Source organism: Pecten maximus, chromosome 16 (assembly GCF_902652985.1).
Source record: "Pecten maximus chromosome 16, xPecMax1.1, whole genome shotgun sequence".
In the NCBI taxonomy this organism is placed as follows: Eukaryota; Metazoa; Mollusca; class Bivalvia; order Pectinida; family Pectinidae; genus Pecten; species Pecten maximus.
The window spans coordinates 10,783,020-10,800,788 of NC_047030.1; the positions used below are offsets into that span (position 1 = coordinate 10,783,020).

Consider the following 17,769-nt stretch of genomic DNA (forward strand, 5'->3'; position numbering starts at 1 on the left):
ATTTCAGTATAGTGTAAAATTAAGGTTTATCTTCCTGATTTCAAAATTTTGATACTTTTTATTTATTTTGTTTAGATGTAATTAATATACATTTTATATTAATGATTAATCCTACCTAAGGCCTTGATGACTGTTTGTAGATTTTTTTTCTCAAGTTCACTGTATAGTATATGTACATAATATTCTAATTTATTATTTTATCAGACAAAAATATTTTTAAATTCAATTTATTGTTATTTCACTAATATCTGTTAATTCAACCATGAAATCATTTCATAGTACATTATCAAGAATCAAGAATCAGAAGTTTCATATATTCTCATTTATGTTCTGTAAGAGACATCTCTACATATCTACACAACAAGTTATGTACATGTACAAAATGTACCTGTATGTATGATTGGTACTCTCAGGACATGCCTGTTGCCATGGCCACCACTTTTATATACATTTTTCTTCACAATAAAGATATTCAGTAAATATAGTTTATATGCTGATTTTCTTTATAATTGCAAGAAGAGGTAAAATCCCCATCAGTTATACATTTTAAGGTAAAGAACAATTAATCATGTTCTTAATGCAATAGGGAAACACTTAAATGCTGATCAAAGTGTATCCCAAATTTTTGTTTTTAAAAAATGTTGCAAAAAACATGTTAGCGTGAACTGTAAAAAAAAAACTTTGGCTTTAGGTCCACATGATCCGCATGAGGTACGGACAAAAGCCCCCCCCCCCCCCCCCCCCCCCCCCCCCCCCCCCCCCCCCCCCCGGACATTAGCCCCTAGAACAAAAGCCCCTTCACACTAATCAAAAAGTGGACAAAAGCCCCTTCATAAAAAAAATATATATTTTTTTTTATATTGATCAAAAAAAAAAAAATTTCAATATATAATTTTAGCAATATAACATTAAGTTCAATCGAGTGCTACATATATGTATGAGTGACTTCAGTCACCAGTGGCTTCTGCAATGTAAACAACCGGTTCCAACAACAACTACTTGAGCTGTTACATAAACAATAAGCTGTTTCACAGGTGTTTGGTAGGTTTTTCATTGATATTGTATTCTCATGGAAAGAAATATATCATTAATGGCTTCATTGTTTCTTTGACTTTAATTATTCCTAAAATTAAACTTATTTCAACACAGAGCAACATGTTTGGTTAGGTACTTATTATATTATAATTTGAGACACTGCAAATTCATCATGGAGAACTTTCCTGAAATATTTAGCTGACAGCTTACTTAATAATATAAAGTTTGAAAAAATCAATTATGATGTTTTACCACAGACATATAATGCTACACTGACATTGAACCAAGGACCTTCATTTTCCACACAATTATTCTCCAAATTTCAGAGATAAAAACAACAATATATATATATATAGTTTCTGTTTTTCAAAAGTACAGATTTATATAAAAATATACCAGCTAAATTTATAACGAAGGTGCTTTTGTCCGGGGGGGCTAATGTCCGGAGGGCCTTTAGTCCTAGGGGCTAATGTCCGGGGGGGCTTTTGTCCTACACTCGATCCGCATGTGTATATAATATATTTGTTAGCAGGTAACTTTATAAAAGAAAATTATGAAATTACAAATACAAGTGTTATTTAATTCAAGTGTTGTATGAAGTACATATCCAGATACATGAACATGTATGTGTGTTATATAAGCTTAAAACTTACGGCCTTTCAGCTGACGAGTTTGAATGTAACTGCTAGATAGCCTTATATATACAGTACAGGTAAAAATCGAGTGTAGGACAAAAGCCCCCCCGGACATTAGCCCCCCCCGGACATTAGCCCCTAGGACAAAAGCCCCTCCGGACGAAAGCCCCCCCGGACATTAGCCCCCCCGGACAAAAGCCCCTTCATTATAAATTTAGCTGGTATACTTTATATAAATCTGTACTTTTGAAAAACAAAAACTGTATATATACTGCTGTTTTTATCTCTGAAATTTGTAATATACTGCAAATATTGATAATCAAAGAAATGCCTACAAAACATGTTGCTCTGTGTTGTAGTTTTAATTTTAGGAATGATTAAAATCAAAGAAACAATATAAAAACAATGTATACCTGTGCAAACATAGAAATTTCACTGTTGATACACATGAAGCCATTAATGATATATTTCCTTCGAGGAGAATACAACATCAATGAAAAACCTACCAAACACCTGTGTAACAGCTTATTGTTTATGTAACAGTAAAATCAATGAAAAACCTACCAAACACCTGTGTAACAGCTTATTGTTTATGTAACAGTTCAAGTAGTTGTTTACATTGCAGAAGCCACTGGTGACTGAAGTCACTTACATATATATGTAGCACTTAATATAACCACTGCTAAAACATATATGGTAATTTAAAAAAAAATGAATAAATAAAAACATAAAAAATAAAAAAAATAAATATAATTTTTTTTATGAAGGGGCTTTTGTCCACTTTTTGATTTAGTGTGAAGGGGCTAATGTCCGGGGGGGCTTTTGTCCGGGGGGGCTTTTGTCTGTACCTCGTAAAAATCACAGGTAGCCATGGGTACTGCCCATTACCTGTATGGGGGTTTTGCTGTTCATCACCTCTTAGGGTGTAGTACATTACTAGTCTACATGTACCTGTAGTTTAAATGTAGTGCACTACTGGTTTAAACATAGTGCACTTCTACTAGTGCACTAGGTGTAAAGGTTAGCTTACACTGTACATGTGAAGCTTGAGAAGTATTCCTCTTTTAGTTTTCAAGAAATAACAATGACAAGGATTGTTTATGGATGGACGGTCCACAGCCATGGGGCAATTTAAATTGCCCGCCATTAAATCTTTACTTAAAATTTGATGCTGAGTACAGATGTACATGTATGTCATAATAAAAATTTACTAAAACTTTTTAGTTAGATGACGGTACTCTATTTAGAAAAGAAGACTAGAAAACATAAAGCATGTGATGTACATTAAACTGAAATATGTTTTTCAGTTCTGACGTTTTGAAAAATACATTTCCTTGCGATGTAGTACAGTTTCCCTTTATAGTACCTCATATCAGATACAAGGACTTCTCCCTTGGGTGTGTTTTCTAGCTTTTTCCATGTGTGAATTGTTAAGTCTAAAGGTATTCCAAATGGTACGGAAACATCTAAAAACTATTTTTAGTATCAATTCATGAAAACGGGAAAACCTACTTGACGTTGAGAGATTCAGCTTCAATATTACAGGTAATTAGTTGCTTTAAATGGTAAGATTTATTTGATATTCAATAATTTGTTTAATAACATTGTTATACATTGTTTTAATTTGTTTTACTCGCTTACAATTACAATTTTGAAGAGAGGATAGGCCTAATATAAGCTGTCAATGAACTGAAAATAGTTCATGTACAGCGGCACAGGTACCGAAGTTTAGTTTCGTTTCTTTTTTAATATATTTTCGCAACATCTGTAGAACAGAAATAGATTTGGTAATTTATGATTCAATAACGTTTATATGTCATGAAGTGATTACATTACTCATTTTAACATAAGAGGCCGCTGGTCGACCGATTTATTAGGCTATCTATCTGACGCGCCTATCGCCAAGTAACGGACGTTTATGTTACTGAGCCCACTGCGACGGCGCCCATCACCAATATTACTCGTCGTGTCAACCTCTAACATTGTTGAATTACTGGGCACTTTATATACCATACGTACTGATAGGTGTAATGTATTACATTCGGAAAGCTTTATTAGCATTAAGTGGAAAGTCTTAATTAAAAGTTCAGGAAACTTTCACTAATTTTTTTAATACTTTAGCCTTTACCATGATTTTTTAAAATTTTCATTATGAAATCAATGTTGGGAATCCTTCAGGAAGAAAATTGTATAAGCTAGTTGACAGTTTTGATTTTGCAAGGCAACTTTGTATTTATGATTGAGTGTGCCTTTGATAAGCTAAATGAAAAAAATGGATTTAAATGTAATTGATTAATATTACTTATATTAACATAGTGTTACGAATACTTTATCAGATATGATGGAGCCTGGTATACGCGTTGTTAGGGGGAAAGACTGGAAGTGGGGAGAACAGGATGGAGGGGAGGGAAATGTTGGCACGGTGATTGATGTCAGTAGCCTGGATGAAGGAGGCTGTCCACTTCAATGTGCTATAATACAGTGGGACTCTGGATACCGGAACACCTACAGGGCTGGGTTTGAAGATTCCTTTGACCTTAGAATTTACGACACTGCTACAATAGGTAAGTTCATCAGTCAGATTATATTATTAGCTCACCTGTAGGACCAAGGTGAGCTTATGTATATATATAGAGTATGGTGTCTGTCATCTGTCTTTCAACACGCAATATCTTCTTCTTAACCACTGATTGGAATTTAACTTAATTTGACTGGCAACATCCTATAGCTAAGTGGTGGTGGTGATTCAAAAGTGTTCAGCTGGTGGGGCTGACCCCCATGGGGCTGAGGGGTCGGGCCAAAAATGGGACAATTAGGCTATATTGCTATAAACAAATAATTTTTATAGACTTCATTTATTTTACAACAATTTTGAAACAAGTTATACAAAATAAAAAGTTTTAAAAAATCAGTTGGCAAGGATGGAAGTTCAGTATCACACAACTTAATGATTCCCTGAATACTGTAAAATCAATAAAATAAAAAATAAAAAATATCGGCTTGTTTCATAGTATCCATAAAAAATATAGACAGACGGTTTGCTTCAAACTGCTTTAAGAAACTTAGGGTTTACCTAATTTGAACTGTTAAAAAACACATCATTTACTATAAATACTTTGCAATTCAAAAATAAAAGTCAGGAAAAATGTTAGCATATCAAAGTGTCTGTACTGTTTAAAACGGCATTTATCACAATACTGGTATGTATGTTCCGACTTGTCATAAGGATATGTCATACCATATGAAACACGTGTGTACCGGTAATAAAACTGTTGAGACATCATAAATGAATGATCTTATGATGTCACAGACATCATGTACAATTCAAAATTAACCAGTCTCATCATAAGTTTATAGGGAAACAAATTAGAGAGTTTTGTCATTTTTTTTTTTTTTTTTTAATATGATTCATGTGCATGAGAAAAATAATCTTACACTCCTGTCAATGAAATATGAAATTCATTTATTCGATTTGAGAAACTTGTTTAATACTTTAATGTTTTGTGTACAGGGATCAGGCATCCATCGCTCGTGTGCAGCGTTTGTGAGGAATCTGAAATGATGGGATTTATATGGCGGTGTGAGACCAATCCTGACATCATCCTGTGTAACACATGTTACCATGGTGACAAACATGATGTGAAGCTACACTTTGTGAGAATTAACAAGCCAGGAGATACAGGGTAATATATAACATGTTGACATGTCTACATGTACAATGTATGTATAACATGTATGATTTTGTTTTTAATGACAGGAGATGGATGGATCTTTCAAAAATTTAGGTTCCTGCTGGTTCTTCGTTTTGTATTTCATATTGAGAATTAATAAACGCAACGAGATGACAAATAGGTGTCTATCTTGGAATTTGACAATTAAAACTGTTTAAATCTATTTCTCAGAAAGGAATCATGAAATTTTCTCTTTGTAGGTACAGCTACTTGTTTATTTTTCACTGTGTCTACCTAATTAAGTGACTGATTCAATAAGATGGCTGCCAAGGTTGCCTTCTTGGATTTCGTCAAGCCTCTGTGATCCCTATATAACTCAACAGTATAACATTACACTTACAGAGTGCGTGTCAACAAGCGTGAGATGTCCAGGAAAGTTACGGCTAAAGGAGTGTTTGAGGGGGCAAGGGTGTGTCGAGGCCCTGACTGGATGTGGGAGGATCAAGATGGAAGTATGTCAACATCATTACAAATGTATTCGGATTTGTCTTCGTCCGTACAAGTGTACTTGTCTGGAAATATCTCAGTACAAATGTACTTGTCTTTAAAACTCAGTACAGGTGTACTTGTCTGTAAATCTCAGTACAGGTGTATTTGTCTGTAAATCTCAGTACAAGTGTACTTGTCCGTAAATCTCAGTACAAGTGTACTTGTCCGTAAATCTCAGTACAGGTGTACTTGTCCGTAAATCTTAGTACAGGTGTACTTGTCTGTAAATCTCAGTACAGGTGTACTTGTCTGTAAATCTCAGTACAGGTGTACTTGTCTGTAAATCTCAGTACAGGTGTACTTGTCCGTAAATCTCAGTACAAGTGTACTTGTCCGTAAATCTCAGTACAGGTGTACTTGTCCGTAAATCTTAGTACAGGTGTACTTGTCTGTAAATCTCAGTACAAGTGTACTTGTCCGTAAATCTTAGTACAAGTCTGTAGAACTCAGTACAAGTGTACTTGTCTGTAAATCTCAGTACAAGTGTAGTTGTCTGTAAATCTCACAACAGGTGTACTTGTCTTGGCTCTTCTGTGCAATGAAATTCAAAATATTTTTTGAGGTCAAATTTTGACATGTAAGGGACTAAACTTTGTGTTTCTAATTCTATCAAAGCTCGATTAGAGATAGAAGTGGATATTGGTTAAACTTCATAGCATTTAACTACAATGCTGTTCAACAATAAATGATAACCATACTATTTCTGTTGCCTACAAGAACAACGGTTACAAAGAATACCGAGATAATAACAAAACTATAATTCAAACTAAAAATCAATTAGATGAGGGCGGAATGTAAACAAAAATATAGATTTGCTTTGAGGGTCATGACAATGTACAGAATAATCAGAAAAAGACCAGGTGCTCTGGAAGAGTAAGTGTCTTCTGCTTTATCAACGACACCCACCATACAAATCTAGGTCACAGCGACACCAGACATACAAATATAGGTCACAGCGACACCTGACATACAAATATAGGTCACAGCGACACCCAGCATACAAATCTAGGTTAACTCCGGGTTTAGCCACATCCTCATAATAAGGGGAAGATGAAAACAAAACAATTAGACGTATCAACAAGCATCAATTAAGTCTGACTTCGCTTTGTTTGTCACATTGGCTGTCATCCTAAGTTATTGGTTTCATTGATTAGGCATGAAATTGAAGGGTAATTAAGCTAATTAATCTAGGTCATAATTAACATTGAGATTTCAGATCTGTATTTTACTTGTCTTTTTATTGATAGATGGGATGGGCAAGGTGATTTCTATAGTCAACTTCAGCCTGGATACTGACCGAGATGCTGTTGAAGTTACTTGGGATATAGGTCAGACTAACGTGTATCGTCATGGTTATGACGGAAGGCTGGACTTAAAATGTACCAAAACTACCCATGGTGGTACATACTACAGAGACCAGCTCCCTGACTTCAGTAAGTACCAAACTGTGATTATTGTTATCTATTACAGGTTCAATATTATTTGCAGAACATGTGTTTGGAACACACAAAAAATTTCCATGCAGGTTTTAGTTACCTGGTGTACCATTCAAGTCTGTCATCATGCCAAACAGAATTATCCATTGAATGACTACGTAAGATTTTCAAAGTTTAGTTCTTAAATTAGACACTGAATAGTGCTGGGAAATTTGTACAATGTCATGTACCAAGTGCATGTTCAGGCATTATGAAAATTAATCTGCTTGATATCTACATTTAATGTTATCATATGTTTACGGTTACTTGATGTTTAATTGTCCTAAATTATGTCGGAAGCAAACAGTGATATGAAATAGAGATTTAATCCTCATACAATCTTGTTACTATAGAGATCAACCTGGCTACTTTGCCCCCCCATACAGCAAGTGTTGGTGAGGCAAGCTCAGACCGGCTGAATGCCGGCGATTCTGTTAGGATCGGTGTGGATCCTGAGGTCCTAAAAGCCATACATGACTCGACTCAGGGAATGTGGAATGATTCCATGATAGATGTAAGTATTAGTTGTTGTCTAACACAAGTATTAAAAGTATTATAAGATCAAACAAAAAAAATGCTAAAGAAAACAATAAAAGCAAAAAAATGTTATAAAAACAATGAAAATGTTACAACTATATAATGTTTAATTTAAAAAGAAAATTAATAAAATGTTGAAGAAAACAATATTAAATGAAAACAATAGGATGTTATAAAAACAATTAAAATGTTAAAAAAAAACAATGAAATGTGGAATTTAAAAGAAAACGATAAAATATCAAAGAAAACAATAACATTTTAAAATTGTAAAATATTGAATTTAAAAAGAAAGCAATGAAATGATGAGGAAAACAATAAAATGTTGAAGAAAATAATGAAATATTAAAAGAAAACAATAGGAAGTTTTAAAAACAATTAAAATGTTAATGAAAAACAATGAAATATTGAATTTAAAAAGAAAATGATAAAATATCAAAGAAAACAATAAAATGTTAAAATATTGAATTTAAAAAGAAAGCAATGAAATGATGAAGAAAACAATAAAATGTTGAAGAAAATAAAGAAATATTGAATGAAAATAATTGGATGTTATAAACACAATAAAAACGTTTTTAAAAAACCCAATAAAATGTTGAAAAAAACAATTGAATGTAAAAGAAAACAATCAATTGTTGAAAAAAACAATTATGAAATGTTAAAGAAACTAATAAAATTTTAACATGTTTAAAAAGAAACCAATAAACGATGAAGCAATTATAGAATTTTGAATTTAAAACGAAAACAATTAAATATTGAGGAAATCATGACAATGATGATGCAATGTATTGCCCTGTTTACATTACATTCTTTCCTGTTTTAGTTTTGATGTTGTAATTTATTACCATGATAGAATTATATAATCACAGTTTATCCTGTTTCTATGATGATATTGTAGTTTATTACCATGACAACAGTACAGTTTCTCCTGTTTATTTTCTGATGTTGTAGTGTATTGGTAAGATCGGTGAAGTAGTAGTCCAGTCAGGAGAGGATGTGACCGTCAAGTTTGACATTGGCAGCTGGACATTCAAGGAGATGGCCCTGGACAAGGTCAGAGAAATCCTATAAAACTCCTGAATTAAGTTATTAGCATATAGATCGGTATGGTTATATTGACGGTGGCTAGTGTGAATTGTTTCATGTTGTTTCTCCTGATTTAAAGAGTGAAGAACATTTATCTGAACATATCATGTGCCTATTAATTAGAGGGCTTAATTATCCATCTGTAGGTGAAGCAGCTGAAGAAAGGAGAGACTGTGAGAGTGAGGGATAATGAACAGGAGGTCAAGGAGCTTCAGAACGGCCATGGCAACTGGAATAGTCAGATACAGAAGGTAGATAGGCTATATATGTTATACAGAGTCAAACCTGAACTGGTTCTAGAATTTTTCAGTAGGTTATAAGTCTGACCTTTATTATGGTTGCAGACTTTTTCAGTAGATTATAAGTCTAGCATGTACACTGACTGTGGAATTTTTCAGTAGATTATAAGTCAGACATGTACTGTGGTTGCAGACTTTTTCAGTAGATTATAAGTCTGACATGTACTGTTGTTGCAGACTTTTTCAGTAGATTATAAGTCAGACCTGTTTTGTGGTCAAAGGCTTTTTCAACAGGTTATATGTCAGACCTTTACAGTGCAATAAGCATAGACTTTTCCGTAGATGAATGATTTTAAAGTTGGTTTTTGATCATTGACTTATCCCTATTTTTTCCATAGGCTACATTAACATAAGTAACAGAAGTTTTTCTACCTTAAACTTGTTAGTGGAATAAGACTAGGTTTAGATCAAAATTCATTTTTTTGATCAAGATTTTAATAGATCTAACTATTCCTTCTTAATTAGATCGCATTCATTGATATGAGTTGTTTTTTGCCTGGAACATATTAACTATGTCCGTGTTACTTTATTGGGTTCGTACCAATGGTACCAGTACAAATCAGCTGTACTCTTAATGTGATGTACCAAACTGTACAAAATCGGTTCACGTTCATTTTCTGAGACGTGCCATTTGGATCCAAGATGGCAGAACCGTGATGCTTCGTTTGTCTTGTAAATATACTTTTTGTTAAAAACGAGATGGAAATTTCATTTGCTTATTATTTATAAGTATGAAGTGGTGTAAATTATATAGGTACATCTATGATGGAACTATTCGCGTATTGATTCTACATGTTCTGTTATGTTGTTAAAAGGAAATTGATCGATATTTATCTTTGAAGCAAACATTTTAAGAGATGGTCGCCATCTTGGGAACTCACATGAGATTCGATTACGTTCCACTATATGGTAATATACCTATTCGGCACAACTGTGACAAACCCAATAAATGAACGATAGGTTAGACACTGTTTGTGTGTGTACTCGTTGATATTGATTTAGAGTGAATATCATTTGAATTTTCAGACACTTGGAAAAAAGGGAAAAGTCTTTTCCATAGATCGTGATGGAGATGTCACTGTGGCATTTGGCCCCTTGAAGTTTCAGTTCAATCCAGCCGTCCTGGACTCAGCAGATGGAGATCCAGATGTACTAGCTTTGTCTGATGATAAACCTCCAAAGTCAAACCCTGCCACTAGTGTGAAGCCCCCATCACCATCTCCAGCAACCACAGAAAGGCCCTGTCACACCTAAAGGTCAGATTTAGTTGAAAATTAAGTTGAAAATGCTTTCATATACTGTGCTCTCCGGAATAGTTCTCGCTACACAGGTACATTTAAAATTTTCATTTTTGAAAAAAAAAAAATTGAGTTTTATTTTCTAACTTAATCTGTATGTAGCGAATTTTAACAGTACCGGTAGTTACTATCTGGAAAGTTTAGTTGTAGAGCTTTTGTAACCTTTTCAGGGTCACGAGGTCACATGTATATATGTACACTTCATTCATGTGATTTGTCTGTGTTAGATAGAATTACAAATTTTATTTCCTTAAATGTGGAATAAAATATTTTAAGATGTCCTTTCAGACATGTTGAGATGCCATATAAAACCTGGAGTAAAATTTCATCATTAATTCATTACAGAAACAAAGACCAAAGAGCAACTTCTAGCTGAGTTGGAGGAAGTTGTTAGGGACGGGTATGCTGACCGTGTCAGGAACATCCTGGAGGAAAATAATAATCTGGTGTGTATCACAAGTGTATATTAGGTGATGAATAGACAAAGACATTTACATTTTATAGTTAATCTTTGAAGTCAGTTGGGCCATGTTAAAAATTCAAGATATCCCGAGTATTTAGTGAGTTGACGGAGTACAATGTAATTGATATAATCTTTGTCAGCGGAACTGAATTTTTACTTCAAGTTATGCATGGTCTGCAAGTTATTTAAGCAATGAACAGTGGTTTTAATGTTGTTGTTGTCGATATGGCAGCAAGATGTATGGTGGGCAAATGGCATGGGAACCTGTTAGGATTTCCATGCTACATTTGTCCAGAGGGATATGGGAATGCCTCCGTTGATTATCACAGCATGTGTTTTTTGCATTTGTTTATTTTATGAATAATGATTTTGTGTTATAAAGTCAGTTTTAAATTGATTAATATTATGATGTATTTCATCACCAGAGGGATATGGGAACGCCTCCGTTGATTATCACAGCATGTGAGCTGGGCCACACTGAGGTTGTCAAGGAACTGATCAATTTTCAGTGTAAATTAGACGTCAGAAATGACAAGGATACATCTAAGAGTGATCCACTTCTGACTGCAGTCCGGAAGTAAGTTATCTGTGTTACAGCTAGGTCCTTGTAGCCTTGTGGAAAATGGATGTTTTTATAAAAACAAAAAGTTGCAATTTGCCACAACACCACAAAATGTTTGTAGCTAGCTAGCTGCAACAATCTTTGAACATCTTGCAACAAGTTCTCACAAATAAAATACTTTGCATCAAGTTTGTTGTATATTTGCCACGGTTTGCTGCAAACATTTTATTTTCGTCAGCGAGGTATTATACCCCTATAAGAATGTAAGGGGTATTTACTTTAATCTATTTTTTAACAAAGAATTTTCTTTCTGTTCATGAAGTACCTTTGATATGATGAGGTTGTGCATGATGTCACTTTGGTGTCTTTCCATTATCATTGAAAGAGTGTTTTGCTGTTGTGCAGGAAGCACCGAGATGTGGCAGATGTCCTGTTGAACGCTGGAGTAAAGAAAACTGTGACCAACAGTCACGGTCAGACAGCTATACATATTGCAGTCCAGGAGCGTGACATGCAAATGTTGACCCTTCTCCAGAAACACAAGTTAGACATTAATAAGAAGGTAGGTTTTAGTGAAGCTTGTGTTAATTAGCAGTAGACATTCTTAAAGTAATTTGATATCGAGTTAAATTGAACATAACTTTCTACACATATCAATCAAGTGGTATAATAGTGCCTTTTGCTATATAACAGTTTTCAGTTTCTGGAGTATATCTCCAAAACTGATTAGAATACCTTCATTAAATTTTAAACACACATCAATTAAGTGGATTTAGATGGCTACAGTGTGTTGTGTAGACTTTAATCACCACCATCTTGTATAATAAGTTCATATTGACTATCAATTCTAAACATCTTATTAAATAATCTTAATGAGATATTATACATGTGACTGAACTCCCTTGATGGGGATCTGTGACTAAGCTCCCTTGTTGGGGATCTGTGACTGGACTCCCTTGGTAGGGGATATGTGACTGGACTCCCTTGGTAGGGGGGGGGGGGATATGTGACTGGACTCCCTTGGTAGGGGATATGTGACTGGACTCCCTTGGTAGGGGGGGATATGTGACTGGACTCTCTTGGTAGGGGATATGTGACTAAGCTCCCTTGTAGGGAATCTGTGACTGGACTCCCTTGGTAGGGGATATGTGACTAAGCTCCCTTGTAGGGAATCTGTGACTGGACTCCCTTGGTGGCAGATCTGTGACTAGGCTACTTTGGCTGGGGATCTGTGACTAAGCTCCCTTGGTAGGGGATATGTGACTGGACTCCCTTTGTTGGGGGATATGTGACTGGACTCCCTTGGTAGGGGATATGTGACTGGACTCCCTTGGTAGGGGATATGTGACTGGACTCCCTTTGTTGGGGGATCTGTGACTGGACTCCCTTGGTAGGGGATCTGTGACTGGACTCCCTTGGTAGGGGATATGTGACTGGACTCCCTTTGTTGGGGGATATGTGACTGGACTCCCTTGGTGGGGATATGTGACTAAGCTCCCTTAGTGGGGGATATATGACTAAGATTCCTTGGTGAGGATCTGTGTCGGGCTCCCTTGGTGATGATCTGTGTCGGGCTCCCTTGGTGGGGATCTGTGTCGGGCTCCCTTGGTGAGGATCTGTGTCAGGCTCCCTTGGTGGGGATCTGTGACTTGGCTCCCATGGTTAGGGATCTGTGACTCTGTCTCTTGGTTGGGGATCTAAATGACTTTGTCCTTGTTTATGGTTAAGAATATAATTAAGAGATAGATAACAATACTTGATAGCTTTATGTATAATGTGCAAACTATGTGGTTATATATAAAGCTATAATTCTCAATTATGATGTAAAAGATCTGATTAGGGAAATAATTGTGTGAGGTTTGTACTTTTGTAGGACAACCTTGGTGACAGTGCCATCACAGATGCAATATCTACAGGTGACAAGCGCTTTATTGACATGATAGTTGATTGGCAGGGTATACAACTCAACTACTTCAACAGAATGAGCTTTTCTCCACTTCACTTTGCTGCTCGCAAGGGAGATAACTAGTAAGTCAAGGGAGGAAACTAGTAACATCAAGGGTGGGATGAGGATGAAAACTGGAAAAGTCAAGGGAGATAACTGTTAATCAAGGAAGATAACTAGTAATATCTAAGAAAACTGGTAGCTAATCAAATGAGAGAACTAACAAGTCAAGGGAGATAACTTCATTTATTTGAATAAGGGAGATTTAATTGAGATCAGTTCATGTAGTAAGATGAGGAAGAGAACTAGCAACTTAGCAATTATTCAAGGGAGATAACTAGTGGTATCAAACGGAAAGGAAGAGTTAATAAAGGTAGAATGAGCAAATCAGGGGACCAGAAATATCACATCATTGATGACAAATATTGTTGTTTTTAGTGAAAAAAGGTGTTAAAAACTTGTTCAAACAGTCCTAACAACTTAGGTATATATATACATAGACGTTTGATGATGTTTATTCATAATCAATCAAACAATTGGTGATGTTTATTAATAATCAATCAAACAATTCAGTGATAAAAGTAGAATTGTATACTTATTGATTAAAAAGCTCAATACTAATAACTGTTCCCCTGGTATTTACATACATAAATAAACACAAACATTGTCCATCTGAAGAAAATACAAGGTTACTATATTTTTATTGGACAGTCATTGATACACACATCTTAACAAACTGCAAATATATTTTTCAGTGCAATACGGAAAATTCTTCAAAAGGACCCTAGCCTTGTAAACATTCCAAAGAATGATGGCTTTACAGCGCTCCACTTGGCTGCCTGCCAAGACCATGTTGGCATAGTGAAGTATCTAGTGGGCTTGGTAAGTATTGTTTAATTATATATCAGAGATTTTATCATTACATTTTTGACATTTTTACCATCAAATGTAATTATTGAATTATTGAACACAGTGGATCTCTCAAACATCCATTGTACAGTAAGCTTCTACACCAATTCATCATTTAAACATTCTTGGCATATAATTTTGCATTATGTTTTGGACTTAAATTGGCTGAATAGTCTTGTTTCTTCAGGAACAAAATGTATATCTAGTTACTAATGAGCACTGACATGTTTAAAAGTATATGATGATAGTATTACATATAATTTTCAATTTCTGTTGTAGCCCTCTGTGGACCGTGAGGCAAAAACCAGTAAGGGTCTGACTCCACTTCATGTGGCTGCTGTCCATGAAAGTGTAAAATCAATCAACCTGTTCCTTGGGCTTGGTAAATATCATCTCTATGATGGTCTCTGATCCTGTCAGTATATAATGGTTAAAGTTATGATTGTCTCTGATCCTGTCAGTATATAATGGTTAAAGTTATGATGGTCTCTGATCCTGTCAGTATATAATGGTTAAAGTTATGATGGTCTCTGATCCTGTCAGTATATAATGGTTAACGTTATGATGGTCCTTGATCCTGTCAGTATATAATGGTTAAAGTTATGATTGTCTCTGATCCTGTCAGTATATAATGGTTAAAATTATGATTGTCTCTGATCCTGTCAGTATATAATGGTTAAAGTTATGATGGTCCTTGATCCTGTCAGTATATAACGGTTAACGTTATGATTGTCTCTGATCCTGTCAGTATATAATGGTTAAAGTTATAATGGTCCTTGATCCTGTCAGTATATAACGGTTAACGTTATGATTGTCTCTGATCCTGTCAGTATATAATGGTTAAAGTTATGATTGTCTCTGATCCTGTCAGTATATAACGGTTAAAGTTATGATTGTCTCTGATCCTGTCAGTATATAATGGTTAAAGTTATGATTGTCTCTGATCCTGTCAGTATATAATGGTTAAAGTTATGATTGTCGCTGATCCTGTCAGTATATAATGGTATAAGTTATGATTGTCTCTGATCCTGTCAGTATATAATGGTTAACGTTATGATTGTCTCTGATCCTGTCAGTATATAATGGTTAAAGTTATGATTGTCGCTGATCCTGTCAGTATATAATGGTTAAAGTTATAATGGTCCTTGATCCTGTCATTATATAATGGTTAAAGTTATAATGGTCCTTGATCCTGTCAGTATATAACGGTTAAAGTTATGATTGTCTCTGATCCTGTCAGTATGTAATGGTTAAAGTTATGATTGTCTCTGATCCTGTCAGTATATAATGGTTAAAGTTATAATGGTCCTTGATCCTGTCAGTATATAACGGTTAAAGTTATGATTGTCTCTGATCCTGTCAGTATATAATGGTTAACGTTATGATTGTCTCTGATCCTGTCAGTATATAATGGTTAAAGTTATGATTGTCTCTGATCCTGTCAGTATATAATGGTTAAAGTTATGATTGTCGCTGATCCTGTCAGTATATAATGGTTAAAGTTATGATTGTCTCTGATCCTGTCAGTATATAATGGTTAAAGTTATGATGGTCTCTGATCCTGTCAGTATATAATGGTTAAAGTTATAATGGTCCTTGATCCTGTCAGTATATAACGGTTAAAGTTATGATTGTCGCTGATCCTGTCAATATATAATGGTTAACGTTATGATTATCTCTGATCCTGTCAGTATGTAATGGTTAAAGTTATGATTGTCTCTGATCCTGTCAGTATATAATGGTTAACGTTATGATGGTCTCTGATCCTGTCAGTATATAACGGTTAACGTTATGATGGTCCTTGATCCTGTCAGTATATAATGGTTAAAGTTATGATTGTCTCTGATCCTGTCAGTATATAACGGTTAACGTTATGATGGTCTCTGATCCTGTCAGTATATAATGGTTAAAGTTATGATTGTCTCTGAACCTGTCAGTATATAACGGTTAACGTTATGATTGTCTCTGATCCTGTCAGTATATAATGGTTAAAGTTATGATTGTCTCTGATCCTGTCAGTATATAATGGTTAACGTTATGATTGTCTCTGATCCTGTCAGTATATAATGGTTAAAGTTATGATTGTCTCTGATCCTGTCAGTATATAATGGTTAACGTTATGATTGTCTCTGATCCTGTCAGTATATAATGGTTAACGTTATGATTGTCTCTGATCCTGTCAGTATATAATGGTTAACGTTATGATTGTCTCTGATCCTGTCAGTATATAATGGTTAAAGTTATGATTGTCTCTGATCCTGTCAGTATATAATGGTTAACGTTATGATTGTCTCTGATCCTGTCAGTATATAATGGTTAAAGTTATGATTGTCTCTGATCTTGTCAGTATATAATGGTTAAAGTTATGATGGTCTCTGATCCTGTCAGTATATAATGGTTAACGTTATGATGGTCCTTGATCCTGTCAGTATATAATGGTTAACGTTATGATTGTCTCTGATCCTGTCAGTATATAATGGTTAAAGTTATGATGGTCTCTGATCTTGTCAGTATATAATGGTTAAAGTTATGATGGTCTCTGATCCTGTCAGTATGTAATGGTTAAAATTATGATGGTCCTTGATCCTGTCAGTGTATAATGGTTTAAGTTATGATGGTCCTTGATCCTGTCAGTATATAATGGTTAACGTTATGATTGTCTCTGATCCCGTCAGTATATAATGGTTAACATTATGATTGTCTCTGATCCTGTCAGTATGTAATGGTTAAAATTATGATGGTCTCTGATCCTGTCAGTGTATAATGGTTAAAGTTATGATTGTCTCTGATCCTGTCAGTATGTAATGGTTAACGTTATGATGGTCCTTGATCCTGTCAGTATATAATGGTTAAAATTATGATGGTCCTTGATCCTGTCAGTATATAACGGTTAAAGTTATGATTGTCTCTGATCCTGTCAGTATATAATGGTTAACGTTATGATGGTCTCTGATCCTGTCAGTATATAATGGTTAAAGTTATGATGGTCTCTGATCCTGTCAGTATATAATGGTTAACGTTATGATGGTCCTTGATCCTGTCAGTATATAATGGTTAAAGTTATGATTGTCTCTGATCCTGTCAGTATATAACGGTTAACGTTATGATTGTCTCTGATCCTGTCAGTATATAATGGTTAAAGTTATGATTGTCTCTGATCCTGTCAGTATATAATGGTTAAAGTTATGATTGTCTCTGATCCTGTCATTATGTAATGGTTAAATTTTAGAAATATAAAGTTATTTTGCGGAGATAGAATTTTTTTAATGGATTTTGATATTGGATTGATACTTAATTGTTTTTGAATG

The 17,769-nt window shown here is 34.7% G+C and overlaps 1 protein-coding gene across 1 annotated transcript in view; it reads left to right on the plus strand.

The window, feature by feature from the left end:
• Nucleotides 1-17,769, plus strand: part of LOC117344636 — a 45,887-nt gene that overhangs the window by 24,642 nt on the left and 3,476 nt on the right. Inside the window, exons 12-25 of the mRNA XM_033907462.1 lie at nt 4,007-4,234; nt 5,182-5,353; nt 5,744-5,853; nt 7,138-7,323; nt 7,719-7,879; nt 8,851-8,952; nt 9,132-9,236; nt 10,311-10,533; nt 10,928-11,028; nt 11,471-11,622; nt 12,013-12,169; nt 13,481-13,635; nt 14,308-14,434; nt 14,741-14,843. Of these exons, the coding sequence (XP_033763353.1) occupies nt 4,007-4,234; nt 5,182-5,353; nt 5,744-5,853; nt 7,138-7,323; nt 7,719-7,879; nt 8,851-8,952; nt 9,132-9,236; nt 10,311-10,533; nt 10,928-11,028; nt 11,471-11,622; nt 12,013-12,169; nt 13,481-13,635; nt 14,308-14,434; nt 14,741-14,843 (2,082 nt within the window). The remainder of the gene's footprint in view (nt 1-4,006; nt 4,235-5,181; nt 5,354-5,743; nt 5,854-7,137; nt 7,324-7,718; nt 7,880-8,850; nt 8,953-9,131; nt 9,237-10,310; nt 10,534-10,927; nt 11,029-11,470; nt 11,623-12,012; nt 12,170-13,480; nt 13,636-14,307; nt 14,435-14,740; nt 14,844-17,769) is intronic.